General features: G+C 58.3%; 2 protein-coding genes and 1 pseudogene across 2 annotated transcripts; 2 read left to right on the top strand and 1 right to left on the bottom strand.

Moving 5' to 3' along the window:
* The first annotated feature begins 7,396 nt into the window (after positions 1–7,396).
* On the top strand, positions 7,397–8,047 carry LOC105537304 (annotated as a pseudogene).
* A 779-nt stretch (positions 8,048–8,826) lies between these two features.
* Positions 8,827–11,642, top strand: LTC4S (leukotriene C4 synthase). The gene is made up of 5 exons (XM_011976861.1): positions 8,827–9,277; positions 10,713–10,812; positions 10,915–10,985; positions 11,071–11,152; positions 11,383–11,642. Exons 1-5 carry the CDS (start codon positions 9,220–9,222, stop codon positions 11,522–11,524), a joined length of 453 nt encoding a protein of 150 aa, XP_011832251.1. The 5' UTR covers positions 8,827–9,219; the 3' UTR covers positions 11,525–11,642.
* Positions 11,643–12,767: 1,125 nt separating this feature from the next.
* On the bottom strand, positions 12,768–18,721 carry MGAT4B (mannosyl (alpha-1,3-)-glycoprotein beta-1,4-N-acetylglucosaminyltransferase, isozyme B). The gene is given in 16 exon segments (XM_011976888.1): positions 12,768–13,219; positions 13,316–13,428; positions 13,499–13,586; positions 13,666–13,744; positions 14,077–14,270; positions 14,352–14,459; positions 14,658–14,788; positions 15,175–15,289; positions 15,384–15,459; positions 15,683–15,796; positions 16,103–16,149; positions 16,529–16,662; positions 16,750–16,890; positions 16,980–17,317; positions 18,549–18,600; positions 18,709–18,721. Coding segments are annotated over 16 exon segments (1,767 nt in total). The 3' UTR covers positions 12,768–13,195.
* Between the last annotated feature and the right edge of the window lie 977 nt (positions 18,722–19,698).

The raw sequence follows: 19,698 nt of genomic DNA, 5'->3' as shown, positions 1-19,698 counted from the left end.
CTACAATTAGCTTGATATGGTGGCACATGCCTATTGTCCTAGCTACTTGGGAGGCTGAGATAGGAGGATCACTTGAGCCCAGGTGTTTGAGGCTACAGTGAACCAAGGTCACACCACTGTACTCCTGCCTGGGCACATAGCAAGACCCTGTCTCAGAAAAAAAGTTTATTTGCCGGGCACGGTGGCTCATGCCTGTAATCCCAGTACTTTTGAGAGGCCGAGGCAGGTGGGTCACCTGAGGTCAGGAGTTTGAGACCAGCCTGGCCAACCTGGTGAAACCCGGTCTCTACTAAAAATGTGAAAATTAGCTGGGCGTGGTGGTGGGCGCCTGTAATCCCAGCTATTTGGGAGGCTGAGGCAGGGGAATCACTTGAACCTGGAAGGCGGAGATTGCAGTGAGCCGAGATCACGCCATTGCACTCCAATCTGGGGCACAGAGCAAGACTCCCATCTCAAAAAAAAAAAAAGTCTTTTTGGTTAAAACTTACACATGCAAACACTACGTGGCACATTTGTAGTTAAGAGAAATGTAAAGGTGCAGTATAAATGTAGCTGCAGTGTTGCGGGAAGTCAGGGACCCCGAGCGGAGGGACTGGCTGAAGCCATGGCAGAAGAACATAAATTGTGAAGATTTCATGGACACTTATTAGTTCCCCAAATTAATACTTTTATACTTTCTTACGCCTGTCTTTACTGCAGTCTCTGAACATAACTCGTGAAGATTTCATGGACACTTATCACTTCCCCAATCAGTACCCTTGTGATTTCCTATGCCTGTCTTTAATCTCTTAATCCCATCATCTTCGTAAACTGAGGAGGTTATATGTTGCCTCAGGCCCCTGTGATGATTGCGTTAACTGCACAGATTGTTTGTAGAGCGTGTGTGTTTGAACAATATGAAAGCTGGGCACCTTGAAAAAAGAACAGGATAACAGCAATGTTCAGGGAACACGGGGGATAACCTTAAACTCTGACTGCCGCTGAGCCGGGCGGAACAGAGCCATAGTTCTCTTCTTTCAAAAGCAAAGAGGAGAAATATCACTGAATTATTTTTCTCAGCAAGGAACATCCCTGAGAAAGAGAATGGCCCCTGAGGGTAGGCCTCTGAAATGGCCACTTTAGGGATGGCTGTCTTTTATGGTCGAAGGCGAAGGGATGAAATAAGCCCTGGTCTCCTGTAGCACTCCCAGGCTTATTAGGACGAGGAAATTCCCACCTAATAAATTTTGGTCAGACCGGCTGTCTGCTCTCAAACCCTGTCTCCTGATAAGATGTTATCAATGGCAATGCGTGCCCAAAACTTCATGAGCAATTTTAATTTTGCCCCGTTCTATGGTCCTGTGATCTCGCCCTGCCTCCATTTGCTTTGTGACATTTTATTGCCTTTGAAGCATGGGATCTCTGTGACCCACACCCTATTCGTCCACTCCCTCCCCTTTTGAAAATCGCTAATAAAAACTTGCTGGTTTTGCAGCTCAGGGGGCATCATGGAACCTGCTGACATGTGATGTCTCCCCCGGACACCCAGCTTTAAAATTTCTCTCTTTTGTACTCTTTCTCTTTATTTCTCAGACCAGCCAACGCTTAGGGAAATAGAAAAGAACCCACGTTAACTATCGGGGGCGGGTTCCCCCAGTACCACAGCCTGAAGGATGAGGCCAAATGACTGCAGGTCTGAAGCACAGCCTGCAGCAGGTCAGCAGCTACAGCTGCCTCCATGGCTAGTTACGAAGTTTTTTCAGGGCAAATGATGGGCGGGTTGGCACATTAGTGGGGAAAGAAAAATATGGAAACAAATATTACAAAGACAACAAGCAATTTTTGGCTATCACTGATGGAGCAAGAATAAAACTCCATCTCAAAAAAAAAAAAAAAGAAGAAGAAGAAGAAAGGGAATCCTGGCCTAGGACCAGCACCCAGTGGGACCTCTGGGTCCACAGGTCCACCTAGCCATTTCCTTGGCCTTCATATGTAATCAAAAAGGACTCACTTGATAGTTGACAGAAGCCTCACACTGGGTATTGACCTGGGAAGCAAGAGCTGCCACAGTGGGGAAGACCCAGAGAAGAAATGACAGGGAGCCTTGCTTCCCAGTGGGTCGGATGCAGGGTGGTGGTCTGCCTCATAGATACTTTTTTTTTTGAGATGGAATTTCGCTCTTGTTGCCCAGGCTGGAGTAGAGTGGCACGATCTCGGCTCACTGCAACCTCCGCCCCCTGGGTTCAAGCAATTCTCCTGCCCCACCCTCCCAAGTAGCTGGGATTACAGGTGCCTACCACCACGCCCAGCTAATTTTTGTATTTTTAGTAGAAATGGGGTGTCACCATGTTGACCAGGCTGGTCTCGAACTCCTGACCTCAGGGGATCCGCCCACCTCGGCCTCCCAAAGTGCTGGGATTACAGGAGTGAGCCACCGTGCCCGGCCACAGATGCTCATTTGATTTTCCAGTCTGGGCCCAACAAGACGCAAATGGTCCCTAGCAGCTGACAGCAGTCTGCTGCAAACACAGCAAAGTTGAGTCCCAGTTTCAGCTGCAGTGACCACCAGCCAGCCTCTGTCATGGCCCCCGAGTGCTGGGCCCAGCAAGGTGGGCTCATGAGCGGTAAGCAACAGTGACAGGGGTGGGGCTGAGCAGGATCCCAGCATCATGGCTCTGGCTCCCCAAGACGAATCCAGATCTGCCACCCAAGTGCCCAAGTATCCAGCCTGCCAGTGACAGAGACCAGTGTTGGTCTCCTCAAGGGACTGAGTAAGGAGACTAACCAACCACCTGGTGCAAACTGAGTCCCTTCCATGAGGGAAGGGGCCACAAGCAATTCATGGGTTTTTTTTGTTTTTTTTGGTTTTTTTTTTTTGAGACAGAGTCTCACTCGGTTGCCCAGGCTGGAGTGCGGTGGCGCGATCCTGGCTCACTGCAACCTCTGCCTCTGGATTTTGTGAACCAAGCAGGAGGTTGCTTGCCCTGCATCCTGGCAGGAGTCAGCGATTCTCCTGCCTCAGCCTCCCGAGTAACTGCTGGGATTACAGGTGCCCATCACCATGCCTGGCTAATTTTTGTAGTTTTTCGTAGAGACAAGGTTTCACCATGTTGGCCAGGCTGGTCTCCAACTCCTGACCTCAGGTGATCCACCCGCCTCGGCCTCCCAAAGTGCTGGGATTACAGACGTGAGCCTCCGTGCCTGGCCATGTTTTCTTTTTTTAGCGTTTCATTTTGAAATATTTTCAACCTTACAAAAAAGTTGTGAAAATACTACAAAGACCTCAAAAACATTTTGCTAAGTTGTGCCAGACACAAAAGACCACATATTGTATAGTTCCATTTATATGAAATACCCAGAAAAAGCAAATGAGCTAAATGCATGCCCCAGACGCTCATGTGCTGGATTTAATCCCCAATGCAACAGTTTGGGAGGTGGGGCCTACTAAGAGGTGACTGGGTCCTGAGGGCAGAACCCTCATGAATGAATTTTTTTTTTTTTTTTTTAAATTTGAGACAGAGTCTCACCCTGTCGCCCAGGCTGGAGTGCAGTGGCACAATCTCTGCTCACTGCAACCTCTGCCTCCCAGGTTCAAGCGATTCTCCTGCCTCAGCCTCCCGAGTAGCTGGGATTACAGTAGATTGCAGACCTGAATATGGGAGACTATCTTGATTACCTCAGAGTTGGGAAGAATTTCTTAGATAAGACACAAAAAGAGCTAACCATAAGGTAAAACACTGATTCATTTGTTACAGTCAATTTAAGAGCTTCTGTGCATCAAGAGACGCCATCAGGAACCTGGAAACACAAGCCGTTGGTGAAAGAGAGCCTCTCCCTGGGGGCAGGTTTTGGCTACTGTCAGGAAGCATGCTGGAGTCACAGCAGTGGGTGACATAGGAGCTTGCTTGTGCTTACCTGTGCACTGGGACGCCGTGGGTGCTGGAGCACCACTTCCATTGCAGTGGAAGGATGGCCTTGGGCCCGCCCCACTGTTGGACTTCTTGGGCCCAACAGAACCAGCTCCTGTGGCAGACTGCTCTGGCCACACAGTCACTTCGTGCCCCAATGTCCCAACGTGCAGTTTTGTTTGTTTTGTTTTTGGAACAATGTCCATCCTCTGCCGGGGAACGCACAGCCTGGATCTGGGATCATAAGGTTACGCACTGTGACTCTCTTACGAGGCTTCTGCTAGAAACGCCACCTGGCTCTGTCTGTACCACAGTTATTTCTAGCACCAGGGGTGTGCTCGATTTTGTGAACCAAGCAGGAGGTCGCTGGCCCTGCATCCTGGCAGGAGTCAAAGCAGCAGTCCCAAGTGTGAACTGTGTTGCATCCAAAACCTCCAAAGACCCACCAAGGCCTATGTGCCTTTCTTAGTGGCAAGAGATCAAAAGTGCAGTAACTTGAATTTTTGCCCAGGCTGGAGTACAGTGGCGCAGTCTCAGCTCACTGCAACCTCCACCTTCTGGGTTCAAGTGATTCTGTCTCAGCTGCCTGAGTAGCTGGGGTTACAGGTGCATGCCACCATGCCCAGCTAATTTCTGTATTTTTAGTAGAGACGGGGTTTTGCCATGTTGGGCAGGCCAGTCTCGAACTCCTGACCTCAAGTGAGGACAGGCCCAGCCTGGGAAACTCCTGTTTTTAAAACCATCAAATTGGCCAGGCTTGGTGGCTCACGCCTGTAATCCCAGCACTTGGGAGGCCAAGGTGGGTGGATCACAGCCCCCAACATGGGCAGGCTGTATTTTTTTGTACTTTTTATAAAAATACAAAAAATTAGCTGGGTGTGGTGGCGCACACCTGTAATCCCAGCTACTCAGGAGGGTGAGGCAGGAGAATCGCTTGAACCTGGGAGGCAGAGGTTGCAGTGAGCTGAGATCACACCACTGCACTCCAGAAAAAAAACAAAAACAAAAACAAAAACAAAAACGGGAGTGTCCCTGCACAAGCTCGTCTCTCTTTGCCTGCTGCCATCCACGTAAGATGTGACTTGCTCCTCTTTGCCTTCTGCCATGATTGTAAGGCCCCCCCAGCTATGTGGGAGTATAAGTCCAATAAACCTCTTTTTTTGTAAATTGCCCCGACTTGGGTATATCTTTATGAGCAGCGTGAAAACGGACTAATACACTGGGCATGTTGGTGCATGCCTGTAATTCCAGCTACTCAGGAGGCTGAGGCAGGAGAATTGCTTGAACCCAGGAGGCGGAGGTTGCAGTGAGCTGAGATCACGCCACTGCATTCCAGCCTGGGCAACAGAGTAAGACTCTGTCTCAAAAAAATAAAATAAATAGGCAGGGCATGGTGGCTCACACCTGTAATCCCAGCACTTTGAGAGGCCGAGGTGGGTGGATCACAAGGTCAGGAGATCAAGACCATCCTGGCTAACATGGTGAAACCCCATCTCTACTAAAAAATACCAAAAAAATTAGGTGGGTGTGGTGGCGGGCATCTGTAGTCTCAGCTACTTGGGAGGCTGAGGCAGGAGAATGGTGTGAACCTGGGAGGTGGAGCTTGCAGTGAGCCAAGTTCGTGCCACCGCACTCCAGTGTGGGCGACAGAGCAAGACTCTATCTCAAAAAAAAAGAAGAAAAGAAAAGAACAGAGAAGCAGAGAGAAGCCAGGCTAGCTGCCCCAGTAAAGACTCAGGCTCTCATGATCCCAGGCCACTTCCAGACTGAATCAGTTCTCAGCTGTGCCGCAAGTGATCCCTGCCCTACAGGGATCCGCACACATTACTCAGGAAACTGTCTTCTTACTATCCAGTTTTGAGAGTTTTTATATATTCTGAATACAAAGTGGTTTTTAAAAATCCTATGTATGATTCACAAATGTTTTATCTAAGTCTATGTTTCCGTTTTTGTTTTTTTTGAGACAGAGTCTCCCTCTGTCACCCAGGCTGGAGTGCAGTAGCGCGATCTCGGCTCACTGCAAGTTCCGCCTGCCGGGTTCACGCCATTCTCCTGCCTCAGCCTCCCGAGTAGCTGGGACTGTAGCAGGACGAGCCGCAGACAAAACTCCTCAGACACCAGATTAGAGACGAAGAGGTTTTTTATTCGGCCGCGAGCGTCGGCAGACTCGCGTCTTAAGAGCCGAGCTCCCTGAAGAAGAAATACTCGGCCTTTTTAAAGGCTTACAACCTTAAGGGATCCATGTAAAAGGGTCATGATAAATCAAGCAAGTGTGGGGAACGTGACTGGGGGCTACATGCATCAGCTAACAGAACAGAAAGTTTTACAATGCTTTTTATCTTACAGTGTCTGGAATTTACAGATAACACAAGTAGTTTAGGTCAGGGGTTGATGTTATTATTATTATTATTTTGTTTAACTCCTAGGGCCGGGTGGTGGTGCCAAGGTTGTCTGGCTATTTATCTTACTTTTGTTTCTTTCTCTCCTTCCTCCTGTCTTGTGAACTAGGCAAGGTGGCAGGGGGAGGAGGTCAGCAGTAGTAGTAGTGGTCTCCTTCCTTAGGACTACAGGTGCCTGCCATCACACCTGGCTAATGTTTTGTATTTTTTGTAGAGACGGGGTTTCACCGTGTCAAGCCAAGATGGTCTCGATCTCTTGACCTCGTGTTGGGATTACAGGCGTGAGCCACCGCGCCTCACCGAGACTGTAGATTTTTGCAACTTTTTTGTAAGTCTAAAATAAGCCTGTAATCCCAGCACTTTGGGAGGCTGAGGCAGAGGATCACTTGAGCCCAGGAGTTTGAGACCAGCCTGACCAACATAGCAAGACTCCATCTCTGGGAAAAAAAAAAAAAAAATTAGAGCCTGTGGTCCCAGCTACTTGGGAGGCTGAGGTGGGAGGATTGCTTGAGCCCAGGAGTTCCAGGATGCAGTGAGGCATGTTGAGGCACTGCACTCCAGCCTGGGCAACAGAGCACGATCCTGTCTGAAATATAAAATGATTTATAAATAAACTGTGTTGTTCAAGCTCAGGGTCTGAGTTATGCACCGCTTATGATCTACTCCACAGAAGTTCCGATTTCTTTTCTGTGCAATGGTTCTGCCAGCCTTTCTGCCTCCCAGAGGTCCTGGTGGGTGGGCATCACAGGCTCCTTAGGGCTCTGTGGAGGCTCAGGGAGGAGCTTTCGCTTCCCTCCTGATACTGGTGCCTCCAGAGCTAGACAGGAAGATGGAAGCTGGGTGGCCTGAGCAGGGGTGGGGGCTTGGCTGGCCCTTCTGTCAGCTTGAGCTGGCTTGAGCCCAGGCAGGGCCCTGATAGCCTGGATAGGCTCAGAGGGAGGGAGGTGGGGACCAAGAGACCCGGGGAGGGTTCCTGGGGCCAAGACCCAGGTCCCTGCCCTGCATATCCGCCAAGGGACTTCCTCAGAAGCTGCTGATGTCAGGCTTTGGCTTCCTGCTGCAGAATGAGGGGATGAACTTCAAAGGGAGGACACTCAGGCCTTGGAGGAAATGAGAGCTTGGCCGACAGGAGGGCCTGGACTCGTGAAGACACATGGACACCCACAAGCACAAAGACATGGGTGTGTGACAACGGACTAAGGGGCATGCAGATATGTATGCATGGTGCACACAGGCACTCTGGGCACAGCCCACTGGCACCGTCAACCGCTGTGTGGTGGCCTGCATCCCACCCTTCAGGCAGGCCCCGTGGGGCAGGTTTCAGGGAGGAAGGAGGCTGAGTGGGCAGTCTGAGGACGCGGCCACCACTGCTCCCTGGCACTGCATCTGTGTCCCAGGATCTAGGAGGCACTCTTCCATCACTGAGCCCCAAGATGACTGTCACACCTTGGTCTAAAGCAGGGGCCGGGCCTGAGCCCTGGCCCCTGCCCTGGAGGAGCACACAGAGCCCCCAGCTGGGGCATATCTGGTTTCTGGGGGCGGGGGCGGGGGCGATACCCAGAGCAGGAGGAAGAAGGGATTCTGAGAGAGCCTGGCAGGCTCCAAGCCTCAGGCTGGAGCTGGGCTTGGGGCAGCAAGGAAGGACCAGGTGCGAGGGCAGAGCCATGCGGCCCGACCCCTGCAGCACGGACTGTACCTCCGTGTGGTCTCCCCCAGCTCCTGCCCATGCTTCTGGGTCAGTCTGGACTTTGCCACGTCTGACCAAAAGCCACCGCAAACCCACTCAAGCCAAAAGAGGAAGTGGCCATTAGGCACAACTGCTTAGACTGGCAGGCCAGGGGCGCTCCAGGCGGGGCGAGGGAGGTGGCCGGGGGCGCTCCAGGCAGGGCGAGGGGGACACCCAGGGCTCCAGACAGGAGTCCTCAGGTGCCGCCTTTCCTCTGCCTGGCAGTGTGGGGTCTGTCCTCCTCAGAGTGGCCCGCCATAGTCCCCCTCCCCACTCCGAGTTTCCTGTCCCAAAGTTCTAAGGAAGTTTCCAGAACTATGTCTCACCATCTTGAGTCAGCCTCGGCTCAGTGTCCATCTCACAGGCCTGGAAGGGGCAGGAGTCAGCGCTGTCCAGACCACAGGGCCTGAGTGTGGGGAGGGCTGCTGTCTTAGGTAGGCTGTGGAGGGTTGTTACCTTGAGGCAAGAGGGCTGCAGGGCAGAAAGTCATGGCAGGTGGCTGTTGTGGAAGGCCCAGGAGAGGCCTGAGAGAGGGATGGCCCACAAGGGTTGACCCTCCCGCCACCCAGGGGGCCCTTGTGCAGGGAACCCCTGCAACCGACTGAGGCTGGCAGGCATGAGGTTTCCTGAAGGAGAAAGAGCTTGGTGGGGCCCAGTGTGGCTGGGGGGCGCTAGGACTCCATTCGGAAGCCAAAGGCACTGGGAAGGGCTTCCGCAGAGGAGGGTGCAGCAGGGGTTGCCGAGAACAGTCTGGATGGGGGCAGGGAACAGATAAGGTGGGTGGGGGAGTCAGCCGGGAGCCTGGAGCTGGCTCCAGCATAACGTGGGGGTCTCCAAGGCCCTGGAGAAAGTGGGGTGATGCAGCAGGGGGCACGCCCACAGCTGGAGCTGACCCAGATGGACAGCTTGGGCTCTGCCACATGGGACTAGGCAAGGAAGCAGCACGAACAAGCAGGAAGTGGCGAGGCAGTTTCCAGCTGGCTTCTCTCCCCTGTCCAGACTTTGGTTTCCTCCCTGCTGGCCTGGCCTGGCTCCCTGGCTCTGTGTGGTATGGTCACACCCCCACGCACCCCCTCCACTGAGTTGGGGCGGGGAGAGCACTGAGGCTGCTCTTCCTTTCCTGGGCTGACCTCTGAGCAGCAGACGGGGCTGAGTGTTCCCCAGCTCGCCTCTACACACAGCCCGTGCCACCGCAGCCGACGGCACCATGAAGGACGAGGTAGCTCTACTGGCCACCGTCACCCTCCTGGGAGTCCTGCTGCAAGGTGGGCTGGCTCCTATCTAGGAAGAGGGTGGGCCTCAGATTCCTACAGCCTGCCCTCTGCCCCCTAGGTCCAGGTGGAGGGCAGAGGCAGGGACTCCAGCCCAGGCCCAAGCTGGAGGAGGGTGGGGACTTCCAGGGACCTGGGGGGGCACCTGGCTGTGAGAGCTGTAGGACTTGGGGGTGGCAAGGGTGCCAGAACAAATGGTGGGATAGCCATGGGCTTGGGGAAGCTGAGCCCTGCTCTTTCCAGCTGTCCCCTCTCTGGGCGTCCCAGCAAGCAGCCCTCAGTCCCTGGCCCTGCTTCAAAGGAGGCACCTCCATACTGGGACCATGTGGAGCAGGGCAGAGGTGGGACTCCTTCCTCCAGCCCCCTAAAAGGAGCCTGCTTAATGCCTTTCTCAGATTGGCCCTAAAGGACACATTCCTGGGCCAGATATCCTAGCCACTTAGAGACACCACTGCCCCACAGTGTGTGGGCTAGGATAAGGCACAGCCTGGGGAGGGGGCTCTGAAGAGGCTGAACAGACAGGCCAGCCTGACCTCCAGCTGCACCCACACTGAGCTGGATGGCCACCCTGTGACACCCGTCTGCAGGGTGCCCAGCACCAAAGGTGCCAGGGCTGCAGGACTCAAGGGGAGATGGTCAGACGGGAGGTCTCCGGAGAGACTGCACAGCCAGCACTGACCTGTGTGTGGTCTCGCCTGGCCTCCCCTGACCTAGGGAAGGGCTCCTGCTCACAAAGAAACTTTGGGGCCAGCCCACCCTCTGCAACTACCCCAGCCCTGGGGTCCTGGGGTTAGGCTAGGAGAGTCCCAGCTGCAACCTCCTGGGAGCAGAAGAGAAGGTGTCTGTCAGATTTAGGCCTGGGACCAGCATGCAGGAACAGAGAAACAGGTTTGGAGCCACAGGGACCCAGGCTTTAGTGATCCTGGCCTGAGGCAGGGTCAGAGGGCCCTGCTGGTGGGCTCTGGTAGGTGGGTGACCAGGGACTGTTAGCTACAGGGCGTGTGCTTCCTTGCACCTGGCAGGATGCGGCCAGCTCTGCCCTCAGGCTCCCGAGGCACTTGCTGGCCAGCGACCTGAAAGCTGCATTTGCCTGTGTTTTGCGAGTGAAATGATTCAGACACAAGGACTCAGGTGATCTCTCTCTGAGCAGGTGTCCCTGTGCCTCAATCACCCACCCTCCCCCAAACACTCACAGGTTGGGACAGGGCCTCTCTGCGCCCCAGGCTTCGGTCCTGCCCTCCCCGCTGAATGTCAGCGACACAGGGCAGGCCAGGGATGGGTCAGACGGGAGGTCTCCTCACTCAGGAGAGAGCGGGGAATTGTTCCGCCTTAGGGAAGAGAGGACACGGCCAAGTGAAAGATCCTTCCCACTCCCATCTCCGGGGCTTCGGGTGTCCAGACCTGACTCCTGCTCCCCCTCCTCCCCCAGCCTACTTCTCCCTGCAGGTGATCTCGGCGCGCAGGGCCTTCCGCGTGTCGCCGCCGCTCACCACCGGCCCACCCGAGTTCGAGCGCGTCTACCGAGCCCAGTGAGGCGCGGCGGGAGGGCGCGGGACGGGGAGCGAGCCCCGGGCGGGTCCGGGTCGCAGGACCAGCCCGGCCGGCGTGCTCATCCCACCCGCCCACCGCAGGGTGAACTGCAGCGAGTACTTCCCGCTATTCCTCGCCACGCTCTGGGTCGCCGGCATCTTCTTTCATGAAGGTCGGGATGTGGGGCTGGGGCGCACGCGCTGGACCCCCTGGCGGCCGCGCAGCACGCTCACGAGGTCCGCGCGCACCTCTCGCAGGGGCGGCGGCGCTGTGCGGCCTGGTCTACCTGTTCTCGCGCCTCCGCTACTTCCAGGGCTACGCCCGCTCCGCGCAGCTCAGGTGAGGGCCGGGCGGGCAGCGGGGCGGGGCCGGGGAAAGGTCGCGGGTGGGCGGGGTCCTGGGGAGCGGGGCCCAAGCTGGGGGCGGACGACGGGCCGGAGCCCAGCGCCTTTGGGAATTCGGTGGGCGAGCCCTGGCGGCGGCCGGAGGAAGTCCCCGCGGGGCCGGGGCTGGGGCGGGGAAGAAGCGGGGCCTTCTCGCGCCACCGCCCCGCTGACCGCCGCCCGCAGGCTGGCGCCCCTGTACGCGAGCGCGCGCGCCCTCTGGCTGCTGGTGGCGCTGGCTGCGCTCGGCCTGCTCGCCCACTTCCTCCCGGCCGCGCTGCGCGCCGCGCTCCTCGGACGGCTGCGGACGTTGCTGCCGTGGGCCTGAGACCAAGGCCGCTGGGCCGGCGGAGCCGGGAACGAAGAGCCGGAGCCTCCAGCTGCCCCGGGAAGCGGCGCTCGCCTCCGCATCCTAGTCTCTATCATTAAAGTTCTCGTGACCGAGACCCGGGCTGCGTTTTCTGGGTCCGCGGGGGTGGCGCACCGCGGGCTACGGACCCTGGAGGGGCCCAGCCCAAGCCCGGGCAGCCCGGCGGGCTTCCTAGAGGCGGCGTGGGAGGGGCTGCGAAGGAACGGGACCTCCCCCTGGGGCGGGACTGGACCCGGTCTTCACCTCCCACCCCACTCCCTACTCAGCCTCCGGGTTACAAGGCCGCCCAGTCCTGCCGGGGTTCACCCAGCTAGCGCTCAGCGGTCTGCTCACCGGTCCCCCTCCTCAGGGGCCTCCCCTCTCCTGACTCTCAGCCACCCAGTCCCTCGTTCCCTGGCCTTCGCAGCTGACACTAGCCTGCAGGCGCGGGGCCCAGCACCTAGTTGTGCAGCTGCAGTGCCACCCACAGCCTGTGGATCTCTCCCCCCGTGAGGGCAGGGGCCTTTTGGTCAGCACTGGATCCCCCTTGTTAACTGTAGGTGTTCAGGGCAGCCCTCCCAGGTCCGCGGAGCTGCAGGCACCATGGGAACATAGTGAGTCAGTGACAGGTGGTCTCAAGGAAATGTCCAGAAGGCTTGGGGATTCAGGGGAGGCCCACAAAACAAACAAGTGACTTTTAGCCGAGTATGCAGGAGAAACGGAGAAAGGAGAGCTTGCCAAGCAGGGGCAACGGTGTGTGCAAAGGCCCTGAGGTGAGCGGGAGACCCTAACGTGCCAGAGGAGGGTGCCGGGAACCCAGGATGAGGACCAAGCTGAGACACACGGAGGGGAACAAGGCGGCTGGGAAACGCCTTCAGCTTGAGGAGCTAAGGGAAGGCCTCATGGCAGGCCTTGGACGTGGGGGAGGCATTGGGGGACTTGCTGTGGGTATTGTGGTCCCACATTCTGAGCTGCTTTCACCAGTGAATTACTGCCTTTGCGGCCTGATCTTAGGAACGGGGGTGAGGTGGCGCCGAGGTGGCACTGCGCCTGCAGGCCAGGCTGGGTCCTTGACTTAGCAGGGCAAGCAAGGTCGCTGCTGATGTTGGGTGGGGAGGCCCAGTGCCGGGCTTAGTTGGCAAGTTGGGGCACAGACCAGACAAATGAAGCCAGGCGCAGGGGCAGAGGGAGATGTCCAGGGCGTTCACATTGGAGGCACACACTTCATTAACCCTTTATTACAAGTCACGCTCTTATAGAAGTATATGTGGACTTACGTGAAAAAATCAAATGTATCCAAGAATAAAAAACACAGCACATAAAGTAGTATATGCATTCCAGTGTTCGCGCCAGAGACAGCGGGCGCCCAAGAAAAAGCTCTTCTAAAACGGCCTGACTGGGGCAGGCCGGGTGCGAACGGTTCCGGGCCTCAGGCACAGTGTGGGGGCCGCCTGCCTCCTCCGCGGCCCGGCGGGCGGGGGCAGCACCAGCTCCTAGGGCCTCCGGGCCAGCGGCGGACCCCAGGCTGGCCCAAGCCCGGCGCCAGGCAGAACCCTTCGGGCGGGGCCGTATCTGGCCCTCCGGGGACGGCAGTGACGACATCCCCAGAAACGTGGGCTTCAGGGCTGGCCACAGGGAGAAGCCCGCAGCTTAGTCGGCCTTTTTCAGGAAGATCTGGAAGAGCCAGACCCAGGGTCAGCAGGGCCTCTGAGCTCCGCCAGGGTCTCTCTGGCTACTCCCCGCGCCTGGCCTGGCCCTGCCCGGCCTCACCTCGCTCAGAATCACCCACACAGGGGAGTCCGTCTGGATCGAGAGGCGCAGCGCTTCCAGAGGGCCGAAGGCTGGGTCCACCTCTCCCTCTGCCACTCCCTTGTAGAAGGAGCCTGGGGGAGGGCAGCGCTGAGAGGGTGTCCCCGAACCCCAGCCCACACTCTCCCCCAGCCCCCTACCCACCAATCTGGAGGTAGCCGTCAGGGCTCCGAGGGTACCGGAGGGTGGCGGTGCGGCCCTCCTGCAGGGCCTCCTTGTCCGACTGAGGGTTCTAGGGGCAGAACCAAGGGCTGAAGCAGGTGGCTGCGGGAGGCCCGACCTCAATGCACACCACACCCTACCGCACTTACGTCGAAGGGCAGCACCTCCACAGACGTGTTGAAGAGCTTGTCCTCCGGGTGCTCGATGTTCCCACTGCGGAAGAAAAACCTGCGGCCAGGCAGGCCTGTGAGCTGTGCAGGGGCAGCGCTCCAGTACAGCAGCCAGCGCCCAGCAGAGAAAGGCCAGGCCTGCACCGGGGGGCCCCCAGGCAGCTGTCAGGCTGTCCAAGGAGATCAGGGCCTTCCTCTGGGAGGATGGTGAGGTGAATCATGGCTGAGCTCCTAAGGGCTGCCTGACTTAGTCCTCACAAAGTAGCTACCGTTAGGAGGCCCACTTCAGATGAGGACACTGAGGAATGTGAGGTTAGTTTGCTGGTGGAGCCTACACCTGGGGGCCACCCAGCCCCGCCCCCCATCGCAGACCCAGGTGCGGGCACTGACCGCTCCAGTCTCAGGGGCTGGAAGAAGCGGAAGCGGATGAAGTCCCCCGCGGCAGGAGTGAAGGCCCAGAAGAAGTCCTCGCGCAGGTAGGCTTTCTCCAGGGTGAAGTGCTGGTACGTCTTCAGGCTCGTGCTTACCTCTGCTGGCGGGTTCACATGCTCCTTCCGCAGCGCCTGCTTTCCAAAGTCCTTGTCCTGCAGCAGAGGAGGGACAGCAGTGATGGCATGGGCCCCGACCTGGACCGCGGCGTAGGGAGAGCGTGCAGGGCAGCCCACCTTCAGCTTCTGGATCTTGCCAGCCAGCGAGGAGTGAGTGCCCACATGCTGGAAGAGGGACGGCTTGAAGCGGATCCGCAGGTTGGCCTTCTGCCGGTCACAGTGCTTCTGTGGAGGGCGGGCGACACCCCAGGACTCGGCTGAGCCCTCCTTCCTCCACACAGCCTCTCCTGGAGGCTACCAGGGCCCTCCCACAGTTGACAGTGCCCTCTCTTATGTGATCAGATATAAGGACAGGGGCAGTTTGTGCTGGAGGCTGCCTGCCCCTTGGCCCTGCCCCTGCCAGTCCCTCCAGCTCTTGCTCACCGCATCCTTCTCGGGGTTGCAGACCTTCACCCACAGAATATGGTCCAAGAGCCAGTCAATGGGCTTGTCCCGGTAGAACATGAGGATGAACTCTACAATCAGGCTCAGGTCCAGCGACTTGAACATCTTGCCTGGTAGGAAGGGGGCCTGAGTGGGCAGTGCTGCTCCGCCGCACTTCCTTTCTCCCTGCAGGGTGCCCCCGAGAGTCCCACAGCAAACCCAGGGCAGGCTTCAGGCAGGTGTGAGCACAAGGGGGCAGACAGGTGGTGAGGCCAGATATGGCTGATGCACAGGCAATGGGAACAGGCCAGGCGGGGCTGCAGCACGCACACCAGGCAGGGCCCAACCTGGGCAAAGGCTCATAGCGGACTCAGCGTGGGACTGGGAGAGGACGGCAGAGGTGGGTGGGAGTGAAAGGCACGCTCAGGTCAGGGGGACTCAGCGTGGGACTGGGAGAGGACGGCAGAGGTGGGTGGGACTGAGTGAAAGGCACGCTCAGGTCAGGGGAGGCGCACACCGATGAAGCCCAGCTGGGAGAACTCCAGGATCATCCAGTCCTCTGAAGGCTGCTGCAGCGCGAAGTTCTTCATGGTGCTCAGGTAGTTGGGCTTGGCCACGATGTCATCCTCCAGCTGCGGGTTGAGCAGAGAGGGGCTGGGGCTCAGGAGGGCGCCCAGACGGACGAGAGCCATAGCAGGGCAGGGCAGCGCAGGGCTCGGGGCTGACCTGCACGTAGTAGATGCCTTTGGACTGCGCGTACATCATGAGGAAGCAGTAATCGAGGTTCTGTTTGGTCCTCCACCTGTGGGCCAGGGCGGGGCCTCAGGAGCTCAGACCCCTCCACCTCCAGTGCGGCTCCACAGAGAAGCCGCTGGGCGGGCAGCCTCTGTCCCCCCACCCCCATGCACAGGTCCTCCCATGGAGAATTCAGGGCACTGCAGGGAAACGCCCTGGAATCAGATACCAGTAGATGGGTTCTCAGCACAGGCGGGCAGGCTGCTGGGGGTATGGGGGAGTGCTAGTACCTGACTCTCTCCTTGGGGTCCCCAAAGGACTCTCGGAGGCGGGAGAAGTCAGGGTAGAAGTGGGGGGAGGGTGAGATGACCTCCAGGAGCCCAGAATGGATCTCCGTGGGGAACCTGGGGGACGGGAAGGCCCAGTCCGTACGCAGCCTCCAGGGGCTGAGGGGGGCCGAGCCCAGCAGACCCTGGCTCTTTCTTGAGGCTCAGCCAGTGCCAGCCCCCCACCACCCCCTACACCCAGCCGAGTGAGGCAGCAGGGCTCCACAGGGGCTTGGCCACTCTGCACACCCACCCCTCCCCCACCAGGTCCCTGCCTCCCCACAAGATAGGAAAGGCGCTACCTACGGGGAGGCAGGAACCTGCCAGCACAACACCCCGCAGAGAGCCTCCTGCCACCAGCTCTCTGGGGTCACCAGTACTCACAAGGCCTTGATGTTCTCTGTCACTGCCGAAGTGTACTGTGGGTCGGTCTGTGGGGAGACCAAGCACCCTCCCTTAGTGCTGCCGCTGCCCCAAAAGGCCTGGAAGGGCTTGGAGAAGGGGCATGGCTTCAGATGCCCCCCACGTGGAGGTAGCGAGCCTGCTGTGCTGAGAGCAGAGCAAGGGCACCCCCAGAGACAGCCCTTTTACTTTGGGACTGGCACGGCCAAGGGCGGGGCGAGGGGTGTGCCTAGGGGTAGAGGGCGCCAGGAAGCCCCTTCTTTTCAACTTTCTATCTCGGAACATTTGCGAAGGAAACTAGCAACTGAGCTTCCCACAGCTTTCTCCTCCCGAATGGCTCCTGCTGTCAGTTCTGTACCGCGGGGGCTCCTCTGAATGTCCCCCAATCCCGCGTCCTGGCTCACTTGCCTCAGCGATCAGCACCACGATGACCGAGTCCTCCTTCTCCTGCGGGCTCAGCTCGGAGATGAGCGAGTGCAGAGTGTCAGTCAGGTACGAGTGCACCTCGCGCCGCACGCTCGGGATGCCCATCACCACCGACACTACGGGGGACGGAGGCGCGACGCTGGGAAGGGCGCGGGGGGAACCCGCCCCCCCTACCCCGTGCTCCTCCCTGCCCACGCCCCTACCTCCCGTGCGGCCCTGGCCCACGCGCACCGCGGGCTGCAGACTGCTCTCCTTGGCCAGCAGGTGTGGCAGGTGGTGGAAGACGGTGGGCAGGTGCAGCACGTGCCGGTGTGAGCCGTTCCACGGCTTCAATCGGGGGTCCTCTGGGTGGGTCGTGAAGGATCGGGACTGAGACCAGGGAGCCTACAACCAGCCCACCCCCGCCTTTTCCCCCTCCCGCCCCAGACCTCACCTGTTAGGCGGCCCCAGGTGCGATTGCCGTCTCCGTCTCGCAGCGCCTGCCTTTCCGACACGGCCCTCTTGATCTCGTCCAGCACCAAGTTGAGCTCCTTGGAGCGCTTGAGGCTCTCCTGCTCAGCGGCGTGCAACCGATCGCGCAGCGCCAGGAACTCCCGCTGGTAAACGTCCACAACGTCGCCTGCAGGTGGTACGCAAGCCGTCACGAGGGGGCAGTCTAGAGCCGCCCTAGGGCCCCTTTAGTGCCAGCGCACACATCTGGGTGCCCATCTGTGCAACAGCTCATTTACATCTGTTCTCGTGCCTGCCACACGTGAGACAGCTGGGGTCACTCTGAAATTACACTGACACTAATGCTTGTGGGGAGAAAACCAGGGGAATTTGCCCTCTTCCCGGGGTTATTTTATTCTCTGAGGAGGCGTCTGAAGTGGGAATACAATTTCCAGACCTAGGTAGGTGGATCCTAAGCAAGGGCTGGAACAGCCTCAGACCGAAGCCGCTCTGTCCGTTGGCCTCCAAAGCCCACTCTTGCTTTTTGCAGCACATGCTCCTTCCAGGGCATGGGATACCCAAGGTCCTGGTGCTAGTTCTTCACTGTCCTCGTGGCAGTCGCTGGTTGCCCACCTTGCCCTGGATTGTTGGCCTCACAATGGCCCCGGGGGTGGCTGCTGCAGTTCCAGGAGCCCACCTCACTTCACTGCTCAAGGACAGTCAACAGCAGCGAGGGGACTAGCTCTGAATGCTCTGGTGCCTGTGTCTCTGGAGACCTATGCTGTGCCTGGGGCACCCTGAAGGGTCCGCATGCCCCCCCAGGGGACCCATGTCAGAACCTCCAGCTGGGCCCAGGCATGAGGGCTGTAGGCAGATGGGGCAGCACACAGGTAGGGCTGCCCGACAGTAGAGAGGCACCACCAGTCTGGCAGGGACCAGTGAGCAAGACTGAGATCAACAACCTCCTGGTGGCTGGGTGCCCACAGTCCCTGCGGAAGTACGCTCAAGGCCTCTGCCAGGCGAGCCTCTGAAAACCTATGTGGCCTGCGAGGCCTTACGTTTCCAAGTCTCCAAGTTTAAGACGCCTGACGGAACTCCCTCTACCCACAGACAGCTCTTCCATTCCTTGATCCTGGGTGGGCTCACAGACCCCAGAGTTCCGTGGGATGGCCTCACCCCACCAGCGGCCCTGTGCATGATCAAGGTCATGATCAGGCAAAGTCCAGTCACCTCAGGACACACCCCTTTCCACAGCAGAGGCAGGAGGTCGAAGTGCCAAGCGACCAGGGAATAGGAAGGGGTGGACCTGGGCAGGAGGGAAAGGTGTAAGGAGCAGGGAGCCAAGTGGATCTTCCCTGAGGCATCTCTTACCCAAGATGCTAGCCCCCGCCCTCCCACACCCTGCCTCTCTGGGGCTAAGGCTGAGGCCAAGTGGAGCCTCTGGACAGGCCCTGGCGGGAGGGAAGGGGGAGTCAGATTACCGGATCTGCCAGGCTCCACGCTGGGCTCAGGGGCTAGGTTACCCTGGAAACCTGACCCTTTGAATGCAGAGCTGGCTACCCCCAACACTCACCCATTGCTGGGCGACACCGAGGTGTAGGCAGCGGTTGCCCACAGGGATGGGACTGGAGGTGCAGAGGCCTACAGAGCCATCAGGAGTGGGTTCAGAGCCACCTGCACCTGCAGGTGTGCCTCCCTCCTGCCTAGATGCCAGTCCTCGCTTGCCTACTTACAGCCACTGCCCATCCCCGAGCCCCACCCTGGCTTTCTCTGTCCCACATGACTGCCTCAGATGGACAGGCTGGGTGGGCAGTGGTGGGTGACGCTGCCTCAATCACCCTGGAAACAGCCTGCTCCTTACCCTGGCTTCCTTCCTAGGGGCCTCCCCTCTCCCCCAGGTCCTGTTTACCAGGAGGTAAAGGGACCCACGGGCTCCCGCCTACACCAACCCTTCTGTCATTTCCCTTCACACTGCAGGCCCTGGCCCTGGGCAGCCTCCCCCGCCTGCCAGCTCCCCCACCCGCCTTGCCCTCAACTGTGGGTCGAACTCTGTGACTGCCTCCCCATGGGCCAGGCCCCATGCCAGGGCTCTGCCAAGCCGTGCTGACACCCTATAACCTTCGGGAGCTGGGGAGGCAGCTCAGGTGAGGAGAGGGGCCAGCCTGGGAGCCCCTGCCATACCTTCCTGCCTCAGGGCCACATTGTTAAGAACAGCAGCAATGAGGCCTGGAGGCTGTGTAACCCTCCCTGGAGGCGAGTTATTAGGACCCCCTGAGGCCCGCAAACCACAGTTCCCCCTGCTTCCCTCTTGGTTGGGAAAAGATTAAAGAGCCAAGCTGGGGCACAACCTTTGTGCCCTGTATTCAGGGAAAAGGGACAGGATCAGAGGAGCATAGGCAGGTATGAGGCCCGTTAATGGTCTGCTGTCACCATGCATGTGTGCGGCAGATGTCTGTCTCCTCTCCAGACCCTGCACCCTCCTAGGAGTCAAGGAGGGTGTCCATCATTGCTGAGGTCCAGGCCTGGGGAGGGGGACAGCCTGGAGGCTGGGAGAGCTGTGTGGCTGAGACCCTGGGCCGCCCCAAGGGTCTGCCTCCCTGGGCAGATCCTCAGCAGGTGCTTGGCTGAAGGCCACAGTTTGAGTGCTGGCAGAGCTGCTCCACAGGCCAGATAGGAAACTGGGCCCCAAACCCTTCTCCAGGGTCCATTTTGCATTAGTCTAA

The sequence above is a fragment of the Mandrillus leucophaeus genome, unplaced genomic scaffold (assembly GCF_000951045.1).
Source record: "Mandrillus leucophaeus isolate KB7577 unplaced genomic scaffold, Mleu.le_1.0 Scaffold170, whole genome shotgun sequence".
In the NCBI taxonomy this organism is placed as follows: Eukaryota; Metazoa; Chordata; class Mammalia; order Primates; family Cercopithecidae; genus Mandrillus; species Mandrillus leucophaeus.
The sequence above is the reverse complement of the archived record's forward strand: the minus strand, read 5'-3'. Positions and strand labels throughout refer to the sequence as shown.

Bases quoted from the DNA above. Each gene is read 5' to 3' on its own strand.
- LTC4S (XM_011976861.1), top strand. From the start codon at position 9,220: ATGAAGGACGAGGTAGCTCTACTGGCCACCGTCACCCTCCTGGGAGTC. The intron at 9,278-10,712 runs GTGGGCTGGCTC...CTCCTCCCCCAG, and splicing joins CCTGGGAGTCCTGCTGCAAG to CCTACTTCTCCCTGCAGGTG. The intron at 10,986-11,070 runs GTCGGGATGTGG...CACCTCTCGCAG, and splicing joins CGGCATCTTCTTTCATGAAG to GGGCGGCGGCGCTGTGCGGC.